This window comes from Oncorhynchus mykiss, chromosome 13, assembly GCF_013265735.2.
Source record: "Oncorhynchus mykiss isolate Arlee chromosome 13, USDA_OmykA_1.1, whole genome shotgun sequence".
NCBI lineage: Eukaryota > Metazoa > Chordata > Actinopteri > Salmoniformes > Salmonidae > Oncorhynchus > Oncorhynchus mykiss.
This window is the reverse complement of record NC_048577.1, coordinates 68,166,407-68,188,253: the sequence shown is the minus strand read 5'-3', so window position 1 is coordinate 68,188,253 and position 21,847 is coordinate 68,166,407. Positions and strand designations below refer to the sequence as shown.

At 39.7% G+C, this 21,847-nt stretch overlaps 2 protein-coding genes across 3 annotated transcripts in view; both read right to left on the bottom strand.

Moving 5' to 3' along the window:
- LOC110485296 (NLR family CARD domain-containing protein 3-like) overlaps positions 1 to 21,847 on the bottom strand; it is a 373,592-nt gene that overhangs the window by 88,306 nt on the left and 263,439 nt on the right. The gene's annotated exons all lie outside the window — the stretch shown is intronic.
- LOC118938462 (NLR family CARD domain-containing protein 3-like) overlaps positions 1 to 21,847 on the bottom strand; it is a 31,915-nt gene that overhangs the window by 6,932 nt on the left and 3,136 nt on the right. The window contains exons 2-6 of one of the 2 annotated variants that reach the window (XM_036942479.1): positions 17,899 to 17,996; positions 8,572 to 8,688; positions 7,850 to 7,934; positions 7,492 to 7,720; positions 5,320 to 7,126 (exon numbers count right to left, since the gene is read on the bottom strand). In XM_036942479.1, coding sequence (XP_036798374.1) covers positions 5,320 to 7,126; positions 7,492 to 7,720; positions 7,850 to 7,934; positions 8,572 to 8,688; positions 17,899 to 17,981 — 2,321 coding nt within the window. In that variant the 5' untranslated portion in view covers positions 17,982 to 17,996. Of the gene's footprint in view, positions 1 to 5,319; positions 7,127 to 7,491; positions 7,721 to 7,849; positions 7,935 to 8,571; positions 8,689 to 17,898; positions 17,997 to 21,847 lie in introns of those variants that run through there. The other variant, XM_036942480.1, reaches the window with a different exon arrangement.

The following is a 21,847-nucleotide window of genomic DNA, read 5'->3' as shown; positions in this document are numbered from 1 at the left end:
AAGTGTCTGGTAAACACATATGATGTGGACTAAGTGTCTGGTAAACACATATGATGTGGACTATGTGTGTCTGGTAAACACATATGATGTGGACTAAGTGTCTGGTAAACACATATGATGTGGACTATGTGTGTCTGGTAAACACATATGGTGTGGACTATGTATCTGGTAAACACATATGATGTGGACTAAGTGTCTGGTAAACACATATGATGTGGACTATGTGTCTGGTAAACACATATGGTGTGGACTAAGTGTCTGGTAAACACATATGGTGTGGACTAAGTGTCTGGTAAACACATATGATGTGGACTAAGTGTCTGGTAAACACATATGGTGTGGACTAAGTGTCTGGTAAACACATATGATGTGGACTATGTGTGTCTGGTAAACACATATGATGTGGACTATGTGTCTGATAAACACATATGGTGTGGACTAAGTGTCTGGTAAACACATATGATGTGGACTAAGTGTCTGGTAAACACATGATGTGGACTATGTGTGTCTGGTAAACACATATGATGTGGACTAAGTGTCTGGTAAACACATATGATGTGGACTATGTGTGTCTGGTAAACACATATGATGTGGACTATGTGTGTCTGGTAAACACATATGATGTGGACTATGTGTGTCTGGTAAACACATATGGTGTGGACTATGTGTCTGGTAAACACATATGATGTGGACTATGTGTCTGGTAAACACATATGGTGTGGACTAAGTGTCTGGTAAACACATATGATGTGGACTAAGTGTCTGGTAAACACATATGATGTGGACTATGTGTGTCTGGTAAACACATATGATGTGGACTATGTGTCTGGTAAACACATATGATGTGGACTATGTGTCTGGTAAACACATATGGTGTGGACTATGTGTCTGGTAAACACATATGATGTGGACTATGTGTCTGGTAAACACATATGATGTGGACTATGTGTGTCTGGTAAACACATATGATGTGGACTAAGTGTCTGGTAAACACATATGATGTGGACTATGTGTCTGGTAAACACATATGGTGTGGACTATGTGTCTGGTAAACACATATGATGTGGACTATGTGTCTGGTAAACACATATGATGTGGACTATGTGTCTGGTAAACACATATGGTGTGGACTATGTGTCTGGTAAACACATATGGTGTGGACTATGTGTCTGGTAAACACATATGGTGTGGACTATGTGTCTGGTAAACACATATGGTGTGGACTATGTGTCTGGTAAACACATATGATGTGGACTATGTGTCTGGTAAACACATATGATGTGGACTATGTGTCTGGTAAACACATATGATGTGGACTATGTGTCTGGTAAACACATATGATGTGGACTATGTGTCTGGTAAACACATATGATGTGGACTATGTGTCTGGTAAACACATATGATGTGGACTATGTGTCTGGTAAACACATGTGGTGTGGACTATGTGCCTGGTAAACACATATGGTGTGGACTAAGTGTCTGGTAAACACATATGGTGTGGACTATGTGTCTGGTAAACACATATGGTGTGGACTATGTGTCTGGTAAACACATATGATGTGGACTATGTGTCTGGTAAACACATATGATGTGGACTATGTGTCTGGTAAACACATATGGTGTGGACTAAGTGTCTGGTAAACACATATGGTGTGGACTATGTGTCTGGTAAACACATATGGTGTGGACTATGTGTCTGGTAAACACATATGGTGTGGACTATGTGTCTGGTAAACACATATGGTGTGGACTATGTGCCTGGTAAACACATATGGTGTGGACTATGTGTCTGGTAAACACATGTGGTGTGGACTATGTGTCTGGTAAACACATATGGTGTGGACTATGTGCCTTGTAAACACATGTGGTGTGGACTATGTGCCTGGTAAACACATATGGTGTGGACTATGTGCCTGGTAAACACATATGGTGTGGACTATGTGCCTGGTAAACACATGTGGTGTGGACTATGTGCCTGGTAAACACATGTGGTGTGGACTATGTGCCTGGTAAACACATATGATGTGGACTATGTGTCTGGTAAACACATATGGTGTGGACTATGTGTCTGGTAAACACATATGGTGTGGACTAAGGGTCTGGTAAACACATATGGTGTGGACTATGTGTCTGGTAAACACATATGGTGTGGACTATGTGTCTGTTAAACACACATGATGTGGACTATGTGTCTGGTAAACACATATGATGTGGACTGTGTCTGGTAAACACATATGATGTGGACTAAGTGTCTGGTAAACACATATGATGTGGACTAAGTGTCTGGTAAACACATATGATGTGGACTAAGTGTCTGGTAAACACATGTGGTGTGGACTATGTGCCTGGTAAACACATATGATGTGGACTATGTGTCTGGTAAACACATATGGTGTGGACTATGTGCCTGGTAAACACATATGATGTGGACTATGTGTGTCTGGTAAACACATATGATGTGGACTATGTATCTGGTAAACACATATGGTGTGGACTAAGTGTCTGGTAAACACATATGATGTGGACTAAGTGTCTGGTAAACACATATGATGTGGACTATGTGTCTGGTAAACACATATGGTGTGGACTAAGGGTCTGGTAAACACATATGGTGTGGACTATGTGTCTGGTAAACACATATGGTGTGGACTATGTGTCTGGTAAACACACATGATGTGGACTATGTGTCTGGTAAACACATATGATGTGGACTGTGTCTGGTAAACACATATGATGTGGACTAAGTGTCTGGTAAACACATATGATGTGGACTAAGTGTCTGGTAAACACATATGATGTGGACTAAGTGTCTGGTAAACACATATGATGTGGACTAAGTGTCTGGTAAACACATATGATGTGGACTATGTGTGTCTGGTAAACACATATGATGTGGACTAAGTGTCTGGTAAACACATATGATGTGGACTATGTGTGTCTGGTAAACACATATGGTGTGGACTATGTATCTGGTAAACACATATGATGTGGACTAAGTGTCTGGTAAACACATATGATGTGGACTATGTGTCTGGTAAACACATATGGTGTGGACTAAGTGTCTGGTAAACACATATGGTGTGGACTAAGTGTCTGGTAAACACATATGATGTGGACTAAGTGTCTGGTAAACACATATGGTGTGGACTAAGTGTCTGGTAAACACATGATGTGGACTATGTGTGTCTGGTAAACACATATGATGTGGACTAAGTGTCTGGTAAACACATATGATGTGGACTATGTGTGTCTGGTAAACACATATGATGTGGACTATGTGTGTCTGGTAAACACATATGATGTGGACTATGTGTGTCTGGTAAACACATATGGTGTGGACTATGTGTCTGGTAAACACATATGGTGTGGACTATGTGTCTGGTAAACACATATGGTGTGGACTATGTGTCTGGTAAACACACATGATGTGGACTATGTGTCTGGTAAACACATATGATGTGGACTGTGTCTGGTAAACACATATGATGTGGACTAAGTGTCTGGTAAACACATATGATGTGGACTAAGTGTCTGGTAAACACATATGATGTGGACTAAGTGTCTGGTAAACACATATGATGTGGACTAAGTGTCTGGTAAACACATATGATGTGGACTATGTGTGTCTGGTAAACACATATGATGTGGACTAAGTGTCTGGTAAACACATATGATGTGGACTATGTGTGTCTGGTAAACACATATGGTGTGGACTATGTATCTGGTAAACACATATGATGTGGACTAAGTGTCTGGTAAACACATATGATGTGGACTATGTGTCTGGTAAACACATATGGTGTGGACTAAGTGTCTGGTAAACACATATGGTGTGGACTAAGTGTCTGGTAAACACATATGATGTGGACTAAGTGTCTGGTAAACACATATGGTGTGGACTAAGTGTCTGGTAAACACATATGATGTGGACTATGTGTGTCTGGTAAACACATATGATGTGGACTATGTGTCTGATAAACACATATGGTGTGGACTAAGTGTCTGGTAAACACATATGATGTGGACTAAGTGTCTGGTAAACACATGATGTGGACTATGTGTGTCTGGTAAACACATATGATGTGGACTAAGTGTCTGGTAAACACATATGATGTGGACTATGTGTGTCTGGTAAACACATATGATGTGGACTATGTGTGTCTGGTAAACACATATGATGTGGACTATGTGTGTCTGGTAAACACATATGGTGTGGACTATGTGTCTGGTAAACACATATGGTGTGGACTAAGTGTCTGGTAAACACATATGATGTGGACTAAGTGTCTGGTAAACACATATGATGTGGACTATGTGTGTCTGGTAAACACATATGATGTGGACTATGTGTGTCTGGTAAACACATATGGTGTGGACTATGTGTCTGGTAAACACATATGGTGTGGACTAAGTGTCTGGTAAACACATATGATGTGGACTATGTGTGTCTGGTAAACACATATGGTGTGGACTATGTGTCTGGTAAAGACATATGGTGTGGACTAAGTGTCTGGTAAACACATATGATGTGGACTAAGTGTCTGGTAAACACATATGATGTGGACTAAGTGTCTGGTAAACACATATGATGTGGACTATGTGTCTGGTAAACACATATGATGTGGACTAAGTGTCTGGTAAACACATATGATGTGGACTATGTGTCTGGTAAACACATATGATGTGGACTATGTGTCTGGTAAACACATATGATGTGGACTATGTGTCTGGTAAACACATATGATGTGGACTATGTGTCTGGTAAACACATATGGTGTGGACTATGTGCCTGGTAAACACATGTGGATCTGGTGAACAGTTATCACTTGTTGAGGAATACTGACCTCAGCGTCTCCAGTTTACAGTGGGGAATCCCCAGTCCAGCAGAGAGCAGCTTCACTCCTGAATCCTTCAGGTCATTGTTACTCAGGTCCAGCTCTCTCAGGTGTGAGGGGTTTGACTCCAGAGCTGAGACCAGAGAAGCACAGCCTTCCTCTGTGAGTCCACAGCCTGACAGCCTGATAAAGAGATCATCATGATTTCACAAACACACTGTTCATTTAACACCAGTAGTGTAGAAGGACAATGGCAGATGCATTTGGTTTATTCTCTCAAACAACATATAGATTCATATTCTGTCTCTTATAATTGTATGGTCATTTTGTTATACTAATGTGAACACCAATGCACTGATTCAATATGTATTTCAATATAATATTATATATACATATTATAGTACATATTTTTCCTCTCATTTCCCTCCTCATCTGAGTATTTAATTCTGCTTATTAGTATTTAAATGTCTTGTTATGTACTCACAGAGCAGCTCTGGAGGCTTTGACCACTGGCAGCAGCCTCAGAAGACCTTCCTCTGATCTGGAGTATTTCTTCAGGTCAAACACATCCAGCTCCTTTTCTGAAGTCAGCAACACAAAGACCAGAGCTGACCACTGTGCAGGTGAACGTTTGGCTTCTGAGTGACTTCCTGATCTCAGGTAGTTTTGGATTTCCTCCACTAAAGAATTGTCCTTCAGTTCATTCAGACAGTGGAACAGATTGATGCACCTCTCTGGAGAGGGATTCTCCCTGATCTTCTTCTTGATGTACTTGACTGTTTCTTCATGGCTCTGTGAGCTGCTTCCTGTCTTTGTCAGTAGACCTCGTAAGTACTTCTGATTGGACTCCAGTGAGAGACCCAGAAGGAAGCGGAGGAAAAGGTCCAGGTTTCCTGTCTCACTTTGTAAGGCTTCATCCACAGCACTCTTGTAGAAAGTAACTCCAGGCTTGTTTCTGAACAGCAAAGAAAAGTAAAAACAATTGCTGGATGTTGACTGAGGATCCTCCAATATATTTTCATTGTTGTTGATGAATGAGAGGAACACATATACAGCAGCCAGAAACTCCTGAATGCTCAGATGTACGAAGCAGTACACCTTGTCCTGGTACAGCCCACATTCCTCTTTAAAGATCTGTGTGCACAATCCTGAGTACACTGAGGCTTCATTGACATCAATGCCAGCCTCTTTCAGGTCTTCTTCATAGAAAATCAGATTGTGATTCAGAAGCTGTTGAAAAGCCAGTTTTCCCAGTGACAGAATGCTCTCTTTATTCCAGTGTGGACCTCTCTCTTCATTCCCAATATACTTTTCATTCTTCTGTTTGGTATGAAACACCACAAGGTGTGTGTACATCTCAGTCAGAGTCTTGGGCATCTCTTCTCTCTTATGTTTCAGCATTGGTTCAAGTACTATTGCAGAAATCCAACAAAAGACTGGAATGTGGCACATGATGTGGAGGCTCCTTGATGTCTTTATGTGTGAGATGATTCTGCTGGCCAGGTCCTCATCACTGAATCTCTTCCTGAAGTACTCCTCCTTCTGTGGGTCATTGAACCCTCGTACCTCTGTCACCTGGTCAACACACTCAGGGGGGATCTTATTGGCTGCTGCAGGTCGGGTAGTTATCCAGAGGAGAGCAGAGGGAAGCAGATTTCCCTTGATGAGATTTGTCAGCAGAACATCCACTGAGGTTGACTTGGTGACGTCACAACAGATCTTGTTCTTCTGGAAGTCTAGGGGCAGTCGGCACTCATCCAGACCATCAAAGATGAACAGAACTTTGTACTTGTCATAATTGGAGATCCTTGATTGTTTGGTTTCCATTGAGAAGTGATTGAGAAGTTCAATCAAAGTGTGTTTTTCCCCTTTCATCAAATTCAGCTCCCGAAAAGGGAATGAAAATACAAATTGGACATCCTGATTTGCTTTTCCTTCAGCCCAGTCCAGAATGAACTTCTGCACAGAGACTGTTTTTCCAATGCCAGCAACTCCCTTTGTCAACACAGTTCTGATAAGTTTGTCTTGTCCAGTTAAGGGTTTGAAGATGTCGTTACATTTGATTGCAGTCTCTGGTCTTGCTTGTTTCCTGGTTGTTGTCTCAATCTGTCTCAGCTCATGTTCATTATTGACCTCTCCTGTTCCCCCCTCTGTGATGTAGAGCTCTGTGTAGATCTTATTGAGAAGTATTGGGTTTCCTTGTTTAGCGATCCCCTCAAATACACATTGAAACTTCTTCTTTAGATGAGATTTGAGTTCACGTTGGCAAATCACAGCAAGCTCATCTGAATCTAGAAATGAAACACAGGATATCAATATTACATCTGTTTCAATGCCTAAAGTTGTACATTATTATAATTTATTATCTTACCTGGCTGTATAAATGTGTTAATGTTTTCATAATGAATTGCACACTGGTTTGACTGATTATATTATTATTGGTTTAATTGGTGGAATAGTTAATGAATAATAATTATCTGTCTCTTCTGTCTAAATTAATCAACACATCGCTGCTGCTACTTGATGAGGTCACTAGGTGTTTTGTTAAGGCTGCTACAATATCATTGAGTTACACAGCTCCTTTAGCTGTACTTTAGCTACAGATTTTAAATGTTTGTTGTAAAACAGCATTCAACATGAGGCAGACAGCTCTAACTTTTCTCCAGTGTGTCAGCAAGCTCCTTCTGGTTCATTTTCCTCAGGATGTGCAGTGTGATCTTCAGAGCCCCCTCTCTGGCACTGCTCTCCTGCTTCTCATCTTCAGCTTCCACCACTTCCTTATCCTGCTTCTGACTCTCAAAGCCTTGTGGGAGTTCTGGATTAAGAAACCTCTTGAACATCTTCAGCTCGTTCTTCACAAATGTCATAATATTCTCTTCAAGCAACTGAAATAAATAAATTAAATCATTTAAGCAAGATAAGAAATACTTTCTCATGAACACATTAATGAATGATTGACAGATCAACTTTACTGGAGGTAAACAAAAACAAATGTACATAACAGGACCACATACACTGAATATAGAGGCCAGGTCTGTTTGATGACTCTGGGAAGACTGACCACTGAGAATCTTTGACTCTGATCTCTCCTGTTGGTTTCTGTGGACAAAAGATGAGATTACCTCATCCAGGGAGTGCACTCACACACACACAGGGAATGATAACAGATGTACATTTTAGTGTGAAATACTTACTTACGAGCCCTTTCCAACAATGCATTTAAAAAGTACGAAAAATCGGATAAATAAGGAGATGGTAACACAATAAAATAACAATATCGAGGAAATAAGGAGTACCAGTCCTTTATTTAAACACACTGGGTCAATGTGCAGGGGTACCAGGTAGTTGAGGTAATAATGAGACTATAAGGAGTACCAGTACTGAGTCAATGTGCAGGGGTACCAGGTAGTTGAGGTAATAATGAGACTATAAGGAGTACCAGTACTGAGTCAATGTGCAGGGGTACCAGGTAGTTGTGGTAATATGTACATGTAGGTAGGGGTAAAAGTGACTAGGCAATCAGGATAGAGATTACATCTCCTCCAGGGAGTGCACACTTTGTCATACACACACACAGGGAGGGAATGTTGTGTTTGTTTGATATTGTTGTAGGTTGAAAAAATGGTTTGCCTATGGATTATGAAAACAACAAACAGAAATGGGAAAATGGGAGAGGAGAAATTACTACAGACAGTGTTGTTTAACTCCCTGACCATGACCCATGAGTTCTTCTTACCTTTCTTCAGTAGAAAAGTCTCCCTCTCCAAACTGTAGAGGTTGAATCATAGACTGGTCACTCTTCATGGACAGACCGCTGGGTACAGGGGAGGCTGGTCCCTTCTGCTTGATTGGACTTCAACACAACAGAGACAAACATTCCATCTCTCATCTACTCTGAGCTCAGATGGGGAAACATAAGAGGAGTTTCATTCCAAAACGCTGTTTATCCATTTCCAGAAATGTTGGTAAATTAGCTTTATTGTTTCAAGAAATTCTGAAAGAGATTGGTGTGTTTTTTCACGAGCTAATCATGGCGATTGTTCAATGACAGACATGTATTTGTTTAAAATCTAATCACTTGATGGTTTCTTTTCAGAGACAAATAATCATGTTATTTTTCGAAATGCTAAATATCTGCCTCACTCTCAGAGAAATAAGTAGTACTGCTAGGTTTTACACTGTCAAATGTAACAAATAACTACATTTATAATAAAGAACTGTACACATATTAAAAAATAACTATTCAATACAGTAATAAATAAATATAAATAAATATTTCCATTCAACATTTTAGTAATTTAGCAGATGCTCTTATCCAGGGCCTGGTTTCCCAAAAGCATTTTAAGGCTACCTTCATTTTTAGAACCTTCGTAGGAGCATCGTTAAATCTCAGATCTGTTTTCTAAAACAATCCTTATTAACGTTGCACTTGAAACTGTTAATATTCTAACGCATGTCTCAGACCTCCGTGTGTGAAGGAGAGCGACCCTCCTCTACGTATTTTACTGGTTTGTGCCTCACTAACTCCGCCCCCAGTTAGAAGGGAATAAATCAGCCCAAGACTTAACACACAGGAACTTTATTTAAACACACCGAGGAAGATTAACATGGGGATTTTTATTTATTTAATATGAACTGTTGTCCTCCTTCCACTATGTCTCCCTGTAGGGAACAACAGCTCACACACGTTACCAGTCCACTATGTCTCCCTGTAGGGAACAACAGCTTACACACGTTACCAGTCCACTATGTCTCCCTGTAGGGAACAACAGCTTACACACGTTACCAGTCCACTATGTCTCCCTGTAAGGAACAACAGCTTACACACGTTACCAGTCCACTATGTCTCCCTGTAGGGAACAACAGCTTACACACGTTACCAGTCCACTATGTCTCCCTGTAGGGAACAACAGCTTACACACGTTACCAGTCCACTATGTCTCCCTGTAGGGAACAACAGCTTACACACGTTACCAGTCCACTATGTCTCCCTGTCATGGCTTTTGCACCATCAGTACAGATACCAACACATCTTGACCACCAAAGTCTATTTGATGTCACAAAGCTGTCCAGTAAATATCCTCTCCTGTTGTCCTGGTTTCCAGTGGTTTGCAGAAGAGGATGTCTTCCTTAATAGACCCCATAAACGTAACAGACATGTGCCAGGCCCGCTACGTCTGTTGACTCATCCAGCTGTAACACATAGAATTCACTGGCTTGTATGTGAAGCAGTAATTGTTTCAAAACATCTCCTGCCATGTCACTGATGCGTCGTGAAACAGTGTTTGATGAAGGCATTGTCTGTATAGTTTTTGTTGGCCTTTCCCCATTGTCCCAGCCATATCCGCGGCAGCAGGAAGAATTATGTCCTCTACAATAGTATGGGTCTTGCCTGTCCTAGCCGTCAGTAGCTCACCATATAAGACTCTTCTAGCCCCTTCTTATTAATGGTATCTGTTGCTTTTATACAGTCTTACTACTCGAAAGTCACCTTATTTCTCGCTCAAAAAACTCATGTGGCTTATTTTTCAAATTGGCATGTTTTGTTTCTAAATGTAAGTGAATATTTAAATCGCTATTTGTGAATTTATGAAACCTGTGCCGCAAGAAAAATATTTTGATGTGGGGTGCTGTCCTCAAACAATCGCATGTTTTCGCTGTAATAGCTACTGTAAATCGGACAGTGCAGTTAGATGAACAAGAATTTAAGCTTTCAACCGATATAAGACCACTATATGTACCTAAAATGTTTAATATCGATCATTTTTATGATTATTTTTTTGAATTGCACGCCCTCCAGTTTCACCGGAAGTTGTCCCGCTAGCGTGACACCTAGGCCTAAACATTTTTTTTAAAGAGGTACCAGAAGGTGTCTGGATAATAAACTCATGAGCTGTCCTAACCAGTTAAGAGGTACCAGCAGGTATCTGGATAATAAACTCATGAGCTGTCCTAACCAGTTAAGAGGTACCAGCAGGTATCTGGATAATAAACTCATGAGCTGTCCTAACCAGTTAAGAGGTACCAGCAGGTGTCTGGATAATAAACTCATGAGCTGTCCTAACCAGTTAAGAGGTACCAGCAGGTGTCTGGATAATAAACTCATGAGCTGTCCTAACCAGTTAAGAGGTACCAGCAGGTATCTGGATAATAAACTCATGAGCTGTCCTAACCAGTTAAGAGGTACCAGCAGGTATCTGGATAATAAACTCATGAGCTGTCCTAACCAGTTAAGAGGTACCAGAAGGTGTCTGGATAATAAACTCATGAGCTGTCCTAACCAGTTAAGAGGTACCAGCAGGTGTCTGGATAATAAACTCATGAGCTGTCCTAACCAGTTAAGAGGTACCAGAAGGTGTCTGGATAATAAACTCATGAGCTGTCCTAACCAGTTAAGAGGTACCAGAAGGTGTCTGGATAATAAACTCATGAGCTGTCCTAACCAGTTAAGAGGTACCAGCAGGTATCTGGATAATAAACTCATGAGCTGTCCTAACCAGTTAAGAGGTACCAGAAGGTGTCTGGATAATAAACTCATGAGCTGTCCTAACCAGTTAAGAGGTACCAGCAGGTATCTGGATAATAGAAACATACAGCTAGTCAGTGGTTCCTGAACCACATATAAATGCTTTGGAGCAGTGGCAACCTGTTATTCAGGGCAAAGGTAACAAAATGTGGCAGAATCCTTTTTTTCCTTTAAGAGCCCGACGAGCCTGAAGCCTTCTGAGAATTCGTAGGCGATCTAATAAACTCCCCCTGCCTTCCATTCTGCTAGCAAACACGCAATCTTTGGAAAATAAAATCGATGACTTACGCAGGTTAAACTACCAACGGGACATTCAAAACTGTAATATCTTATGCTTCACGGAGACGTGGCTGAACGACGACATTATCAACATACAGCTGGCTGGTTATACACTGCACCGGCAGGATAGAACAGCGGCATCTGGTAAGACAAGGGGCGGCGGACTATTTTTATAACAGCTGGTGCACGATATCTAAGGAAGTCTCAAGGTTTTGCTCATCTGAGATAGAGTATCTCATGATAAGCTGTAGACCACACTATCTACATACCACCACAGTCAGAGGCTGGCACTAAGACCGCACTGAATGAGCTGTATTCCGCCATAAGCAAACAGGAAAACGCTCACCCAGAGGCGACGCTCCTAGTGGCTGGGAATTTTAATGCAGGGAAACTTAAATCAGTCTTATCAAATTTCTATCAGCATGTTAAATCTTGGTCCAAAAGGCTTCTAAACAGCTTCTACCCCCAAGCCATAAGACTCGTGAACATCTAAAAAAAAATGGCTACCCAGACTATTTGCATTGTCCCCACTCCTTTGCAGAGTCACTTTAAACACCTACCTACATGGACATATTACCTCGACTAACTGGTGCCACCGCACGTTGACTTTGTAATGGTACCTCCTTGTATATAGTCTCGCTATTGTTATTTTACTGCTGCTCTTTAATTACTTGTTACTTTTAACTCTTATTTGAATTTTTTAAAACTGCATTGTTGTTTAAGGACTCGTAAGTAAGCATTTCACTGTAAGGTCTACTACACCTGTTGTATTCAGCATTTCACTGTAAGGTCTACCTACACCTGTTGTATTCAGCATTTCACTGTAAGGTCTACTACATCTGTTGTATTCAGCATTTCACTGTAAGGTCTACTACACCTGTTGTATTCAGCATTTCACTGTAAGGTCTACTACACCTGTTGTATTCAGCATTTCACTGTAAGGTCTACTACACCTGTTGTATTCAGCATTTCACTGTAAGGTCTACTACACCTGTTGTATTCAGCATTTCACTGTAAGGTCTACTACATCTGTTGTATTCAGCATTTCACTGTAAGGTCTACTACATCTGTTGTATTCAGCATTTCACTGTAAGGTATACTACACCTGTTGTATTCAGCATTTCACTGTAAGGTCTACTACACCTGTTGTATTCAGCATTTCACTGTAAGGTCTACTACATCTGTTGTATTCAGCATTTCACTGTAAGGTATACTACACCTGTTGTATTCAGCATTTCACTGTAAGGTCTACTACACCTGTTGTATTCAGCATTTCACTGTAAGGTCTACTACACCTGTTGTATTCAGCATTTCACTGTAAGGTCTACTACACCTGTTGTATTCAGCATTTCACTGTAAGGTCTACTACATCTGTTGTATTCAGCATTTCACTGTAAGGTATACTACACATGTTGTATTCAGCATTTCACTGTAAGGTCTACCTACACCTGTTGTATTCAGCATTTCACTGTAAGGTCTACTACATCTGTTGTATTCATCATTTCACTGTAAGGTCTACTACACCTGTTGTATTCAGCATTTCACTGTAAGGTCTACTACACCTGTTGTATTCAGCATTTCACTGTAAGGTCTACTACACCTGTTGTATTCAGCATTTCACTGTAAGGTCTACTACACCTGTTGTATTCAGCATTTCACTGTAAGGTCTACTACACCTGTTGTATTCAGCATTTCACTGTAAGGTGTACTACATCTGTTGTATTCAGCATTTCACTGTAAGGTCTACTACACCTGTTGTATTCAGCATTTCACTGTAAGGTCTACTACACCTGTTGTATTCAGCATTTCACTGTAAGGTCTACCTACACCTGTTGTATTCAGCATTTCACTGTAAGGTCTACTACACCTGTTGTATTCAGCATTTCACTGTAAGGTCTACTACACCTGTTGTATTCAGCATTTCACTGTAAGGTCTACTACACCTGTTGTATTCAGCATTTCACTGTAAGGTCTACTACACCTGTTGTATTCAGCATTTCACTGTAAGGTCTACCTACACCTGTTGTATTCAGCATTTCACTCTAAAGTCTACTACACCTGTTGTATTCAGCATTTCACTCTAAAGTCTACTACACCTGTTGTATTCAGCATTTCACTGTAAGGTCTACCTACACCTGTTGTATTCAGCATTTCACTGTAAGGTCTACTACATCTGTTGTATTCAGCATTTCACTGTGAGGTCTACTACACCTGTTGTATTCAGCATTTCACTGTAAGGTCTACTACATCTGTTGTATTCAGCATTTCACTGTAAGGTCTACTACACCTGTTGTATTCAGCATTTCACTGTAAGGTCTACCTACACCTGTTGTATTCAGCATTTCACTGTAAGGTCTACTACATCTGTTGTATTCAGCATTTCACTGTAAGGTCTACTACATCTGTTGTATTCAGCATTTCACTGTAAGGTCTACTACACCTGTTGTATTCAGCATTTCACTGTAAGGTCTACCTACACCTGTTGTATTCAGCATTTCACTGTAAGGTCTACTACACATGTTGTATTCAGCATTTCACTGTAAGGTCTACTACATCTGTTGTATTCAGCATTTCACTGTAAGGTCTACTACATCTGTTGTATTCAGCATTTCACTGTAAGGTCTACTACACCTGTTGTATTCAGCATTTCACTGTAAGGTCTACTACACCTGTTGTATTCAGCATTTCACTGTAAGGTCTACTACACCTGTTGTATTCAGCATTTCACTGTAAGGTCTACTACACCTGTTGTATTCAGCATTTCACTGTAAGGTCTACTACACCTGTTGTATTCAGCATTTCACTGTGAGGTCTACTACACCTGTTGTATTCAGCATTTCACTGTAAGGTCTACTACACCTGTTGTATTCAGCATTTCACTGTAAGGTCTACTACACCTGTTGTATTCAGCATTTCACTGTAAGGTCTACTACACCTGTTGTATTCAGCATTTCACTGTAAGGTCTACTACACCTGTTGTATTCAGCATTTCACTGTAAGGTCTACTACACCTGTTGTATTCAGCATTTCACTGTAAGGTCTACTACACCTGTTGTATTCAGCATTTCACTGTAAGGTCTACCTACACCTGTTGTATTCAGCATTTCACTGTAAGGTCTACTACACCTGTTGTATTCAGCATTTCACTGTAAGGTCTACTACACCTGTTGTATTCAGCATTTCACTGTAAGGTCTACTACACCTGTTGTATTCAGCATTTCACTGTAAGGTCTACTACACCTGTTGTATTCAGCATTTCACTGTAAGGTCTACCTACACCTGTTGTATTCAGCATTTCACTCTAAAGTCTACTACACCTGTTGTATTCAGCATTTCACTCTAAAGTCTACTACACCTGTTGTATTCAGCATTTCACTGTAAGGTCTACCTACACCTGTTGTATTCAGCATTTCACTGTAAGGTCTACTACATCTGTTGTATTCAGCATTTCACTGTGAGGTCTACTACACCTGTTGTATTCAGCATTTCACTGTAAGGTCTACTACATCTGTTGTATTCAGCATTTCACTGTAAGGTCTACTACACCTGTTGTATTCAGCATTTCACTGTAAGGTCTACCTACACCTGTTGTATTCAGCATTTCACTGTAAGGTCTACTACATCTGTTGTATTCAGCATTTCACTGTAAGGTCTACTACATCTGTTGTATTCAGCATTTCACTGTAAGGTCTACTACACCTGTTGTATTCAGCATTTCACTGTAAGGTCTACCTACACCTGTTGTATTCAGCATTTCACTGTAAGGTCTACTACACATGTTGTATTCAGCATTTCACTGTAAGGTCTACTACATCTGTTGTATTCAGCATTTCACTGTAAGGTCTACTACATCTGTTGTATTCAGCATTTCACTGTAAGGTCTACTACACCTGTTGTATTCAGCATTTCACTGTAAGGTCTACTACACCTGTTGTATTCAGCATTTCACTGTAAGGTCTACTACACCTGTTGTATTCAGCATTTCACTGTAAGGTCTACTACACCTGTTGTATTCAGCATTTCACTGTAAGGTCTACTACACCTGTTGTATTCAGCATTTCACTGTGAGGTCTACTACACCTGTTGTATTCAGCATTTCACTGTAAGGTCTACTACACCTGTTGTATTCAGCATTTCACTGTAAGGTCTACTACACCTGTTGTATTCAGCATTTCACTGTAAGGTCTACTACACCTGTTGTATTCAGCATTTCACTGTAAGGTCTACTACATCTGTTGTATTCAGCATTTCACTGTAAGGTCTACTACACCTGTTGTATTCAGCATTTCACTGTAAGGTCTACTACACCTGTTGTATTCAGCATTTCACTGTAAGGTCTACTACACCTGTTGTATTCAGCATTTCACTGTGAGGTCTACTACACCTGTTGTATTCAGCATTTCACTGTAAGGTCTACTACACCTGTTGTATTCAGCATTTCACTGTAAGGTCTACTACACCTGTTGTATTCAGCATTTCACTGTAAGGTCTACCTACACCTGTTGTATTCAGCATTTCACTGTAAGGTCTACTACACCTGTTGTATTCAGCATTTCACTGTAAGGTCTACTACACCTGTTGTATTCAGCATTTCACTGTAAGGTCTACTACACCTGTTGTATTCAGCATTTCACTGTAAGGTCTACTACACCTGTTGTATTCAGCATTTCACTGTAAGGTCTACCTACACCTGTTGTATTCAGCATTTCACTCTAAAGTCTACTACACCTGTTGTATTCAGCATTTCACTCTAAAGTCTACTACACCTGTTGTATTCAGCATTTCACTGTAAGGTCTACCTACACCTGTTGTATTCAGCATTTCACTGTAAGGTCTACTACATCTGTTGTATTCAGCATTTCACTGTGAGGTCTACTACACCTGTTGTATTCAGCATTTCACTGTAAGGTCTACTACATCTGTTGTATTCAGCATTTCACTGTAAGGTCTACTACACCTGTTGTATTCAGCATTTCACTGTAAGGTCTACCTACACCTGTTGTATTCAGCATTTCACTGTAAGGTCTACTACATCTGTTGTATTCAGCATTTCACTGTAAGGTCTACTACATCTGTTGTATTCAGCATTTCACTGTAAGGTCTACTACACCTGTTGTATTCAGCATTTCACTGTAAGGTCTACCTACACCTGTTGTATTCAGCATTTCACTGTAAGGTCTACTACACATGTTGTATTCAGCATTTCACTGTAAGGTCTACTACATCTGTTGTATTCAGCATTTCACTGTAAGGTCTACTACATCTGTTGTATTCAGCATTTCACTGTAAGGTCTACTACACCTGTTGTATTCAGCATTTCACTGTAAGGTCTACTACACCTGTTGTATTCAGCATTTCACTGTAAGGTCTACTACACCTGTTGTATTCAGCATTTCACTGTAAGGTCTACTACACCTGTTGTATTCAGCATTTCACTGTAAGGTCTACTACACCTGTTGTATTCAGCATTTCACTGTGAGGTCTACTACACCTGTTGTATTCAGCATTTCACTGTAAGGTCTACTACACCTGTTGTATTCAGCATTTCACTGTAAGGTCTACTACACCTGTTGTATTCAGCATTTCACTGTAAGGTCTACTACACCTGTTGTATTCAGCATTTCACTGTAAGGTCTACTACACCTGTTGTATTCAGCATTTCACTGTAAGGTCTACTACACCTGTTGTATTCGGTGCATGTGACTGATTTTAAGTGTTTCCACAGATCCGTATGGGAAAATGTAATGGTGGAAAAACTATTGGAACAATTTCCCTGTTTGATCGCTAGGTGTTATAATACCCATAACACCTCCACTGTGGGGCTCTATGGCTCAAATGAAATGGATCTAGAGAATGCAGCCATTTTTTGTTTCATCTTGCTGTGGTGTTCTCAGCCAAATTTTCTGCCCTCAAAATGAAAAAATAAAATAAAATACTAAATAATTTCATATAATTTAACTGACCACTTTCTCTTGGTCACAGACGGACAAAATCACGTTGTGTTTACAGCTGAAGTTGTAACAAGTCTGCACACATTTGAATGGTCTCTCTGCACCGCTCAGTGGACGTTTAGGAGAAAAGGTCATACACTAAAATCTATGAATAAAAAAATCTTAGAACAGTAATATTCTACACATACATTGAAGGTACTTATAAGCCTTAATTTCTGATGTAAAAAACACAAATGTGAAGAAATGGTGGATACAGCATTTTGGATATAAACTTTTCATAAGTTCTTAAACAAAATTGTCATCTCACCTCTTAGATTTGGTGCCATGTTTCCCAGAGAGACTCATTTTAGAGGCAGGGCGCCCCTCCTCTCTCTCCCCAGAGAGACTCATTATCGAACACTGACCCTTAAACAGAGATCCAACATGTTGGTTGTGGTTAACACAGTGACAACTAAACAGAGATCCAACATGTTGGTTGTGGTTAACACAGTGACAACTAAACAGAGATCCAACATGTTGGTTGTGGTTAACACAGTGACAACTAAACAGAGATCCAACATGTTGGTTGTGGTTAACACAGTGACAAAAAAACAGAGATCCAACATGTTGGTTGTGGTTATTAACACAGTGACAACTAAACAGAGATCCAACATGTTGGTTGTGGTTAACACAGTGACAACTAAACAGAGATCCAACATGTTGGTTGTGGTTATTAACACAGTGACAACTAAACAGAGATCCAACATGTTGGTTGTGGTTATTAACACAGTGACTAAACAGAGATCCAACATGTTGGTTGTGGTTAACACAGTGACAACTAAACAGAGATCCAACATGTTGGTTGTGGTTAACACAGTGACAACTAAACAGAGATCCAACATGTTGGTTGTGGTTATTAACACAGTGACAACTAAACAGAGATCCAACATGTTGGTTGTGGTTATTAACACAGTGACAACTAAACAGAGATCCAACATGTTGGTTGTGGTTAACACAGTGATAACTAAACAGAGATCCAACATGTTGGTTGTGGTTATTAACACAGTGATAACTAAACAGAGATCCAACATGTTGGTTGTGGTTAACACAGTGACAACTAAACAGAGATCCAACATGTTGGTTGTGGTTATTAACACAGACAACTAAACAGAGATCCAACATGTTGGTTGTGGTTAACACAGTGACAACTAAACAGAGATCCAACATGTTGGTTGTGGTTATTAACACAGACAACTAAACAGAGATCCAACGTGTTGGTTGTGGTTAACACAGTGACAACTAAACAGAGATCCAACATGTTGGTTGTGGTTAACACAGTGATAACTAAACAGAGATCCAACGTGTTGGTTGTGGTTAACACAGTGACAACTAAACAGAGATCCAACATGTTGGTTGTGGTTATTAACACAGTGACAACTAAACAGAGATCCAACATGTTGGTTGTGGTTATTAACACAGTGACAACTAAACAGAGATCCAACATGTTGGTTGTGGTTATTAACACAGTGACAACTAAACAGAGATCCAACATGTTGGTTGTGGTTATTAACACAGTGACAACTAAACAGAGATCCAACATGTTGGTTGTGGTTATTAACACAGTGACAACTAAACAGAGATCCAACATGTTGGTTGTGGTTATTAACACAGTGACAACTAAACAGAGATCCAACATGTTGGTTGTGGTTATTAACACAGTGACAACTAAACAGAGATCCAACATGTTGGTTGTGGTTATTAACACAGTGACTAAACAGAGATCCAACATGTTGGTTGTGGTTATTAACACAGTGACAACTAAACAGAGATCCAACATGTTGGTTGTGGTTAACACAGTGACAACTAAACAGAGATCCAACATGTTGGTTGTGGTTATTAACACAGTGATAACTAAACAGAGATCCAACATGTTGGTTGTGGTTAACACAGTGACAACTAAACAGAGATCCAACATGTTGGTTGTGGTTATTAACACAGTGACAACTAAACAGAGATCCAACATGTTGGTTGTGGTTATTAACACAGTGACAACTAAACAGAGATCCAACATGTTGGTTGTGGTTAACACAGTGACAACTAAACAGAGATCCAACATGTTGGTTGTGGTTATTAACACAGTGACAACTAAACAGAGATCCAACATGTTGGTTGTGGTTATTAACACAGTGACAATTCATTATTGAATGTCTTTTGTTCCATTTTATTCATTATCTCTTAGAAATAAAACATTACTAACAGACAAAAACATTCAGGTTATTTTAGGCAATCACATGAACATGTAGTCATGACGGCACTGAGCCTTTTTGTAGAATACTTTGGGAGTGATTTTAGACCATTCCTCCATACAGAATCCTTAAAAACTGCAGGAAGAAATAAACACACAATAATGAAACAAAGCTCCCTAATTGACGGGAGGTTTTAATCTTAGTCATTTACACACCAGCCGTTTACTACTATCCCAACTTCAACATTCTACCAACATCATACATAAATAATCCCTGGTAGGATCCTTACTACTATCCCAACTTCAACATTCTACCAACATCATACATAAATAATCACTGGTAGGATCCTTACTACTATCCCAACTATCAACTACCAACATCATACATTAATAATCCCTGGTAGGATCCTTACTACTATCCCAACTTCAACATTCTACCAACATCATACATGAATAACCCCTGGTAGGATCCTTACTACTATCCCAACTTCAACATTCTACTAACATCATACATAAATAATCCCTGGTAGGATCCTAACTACTATCCCAACTTCAACATTCTACCAACATCATACATAAATAATCCCTGGTAGGATCCTTACTACTATCCCAACTTCAACATTCTACCAACATCATACATAAATAATCCCTGGTAGGATCCTTACTACTATCCCAACTTCAACATTCTACCAACATCATACATAAATAATCCCTGGTAGGATCCTTACTACTATCCCAACTTCAACATTCTACCAACATCATACATAAATAATCACTGGTAGGATCCTTACTACTATCCCAACTTCAACATTCTACCAACATCATACATAAATAATCACTGGTAGGATCCTTACTACTATCCCAACTTCAACATTCTACCAACATCATACATAAATAATCCCTGGTAGGATCCTTACTACTATCCCAACTTCAACATTCTACCAACATCATACATAAATAATCACTGGTAGGATCCTTACTACTATCCCAACTTCAACATTCTACCAACATCATACATAAATAATCACTGGTAGGATCCTTACTACTATCCCGACTATCAACTATCAACAGCATACATAAATAATCCCTGGTAGGATCCTTACTACTATCCCAACTTCAACATTCTACCAACATCATACATAAATAATCACTGGTAGGATCCTTACTACTATCCCGACTATCAACTATCAACAGCATACATAAATAATCCCTGGTAGGATCCTTACTACTATCCCAACTTCAACATTCTACCAACATCATACATAAATAATCACTGGTAGGATCCTTACTACTATCCCGACTATCAACTATCAACAGCATACATAAATAATCCCTGGTAGGATCCTTACTACTATCCCAACTTCAACATTCTACCAACATCATACATAAATAATCCCTGGTAGGATCCTTACTACTATCCCGACTATCAACTATCAACAGCATACATAAATAATCCCTGGTAGGATCCTTACTACTATCCCGACTATCAACTATCAACAGCATACATAAATAATCCCTGGTAGGATCCTTACTACTATCCCAACTTCAACATTCTACCAACATCATACATAAATAATCCCTGGTAGGATCCTTACTACTATCCCGACTATCAACTATCAACAGCATACATAAATAATCCCTGGTAGGATCCTTACTACTATCCCAACTTCAACATTCTACCAACATCATATCATACATACAGTGGGGCAAAAAAGTATTTAGTCAGCCACCAATTGTGCAAGTTCTCCCACTTAAAAAGATGAGGCCTGTAATTTAGCATAGGTACACTTCAACTATGACAGATAAAATGAGAGAGAAAAAAAATACAGAAAATCACATTGTAGGATTTTAATGAATTTATTTGCAAATTATGGTGGAAAATAAGTATTTGGTCAATAACAAAAGTTAATCTCAATACTTTGTTATATACCCCTTGTTGGCAATGACAGAGGTCAAACGTTTTCTGTAAGTCTTCACAAGGTTTTCACACACTGTTGCTGGCATTTTGGCCCATTCCTCCATGCAGATCTCC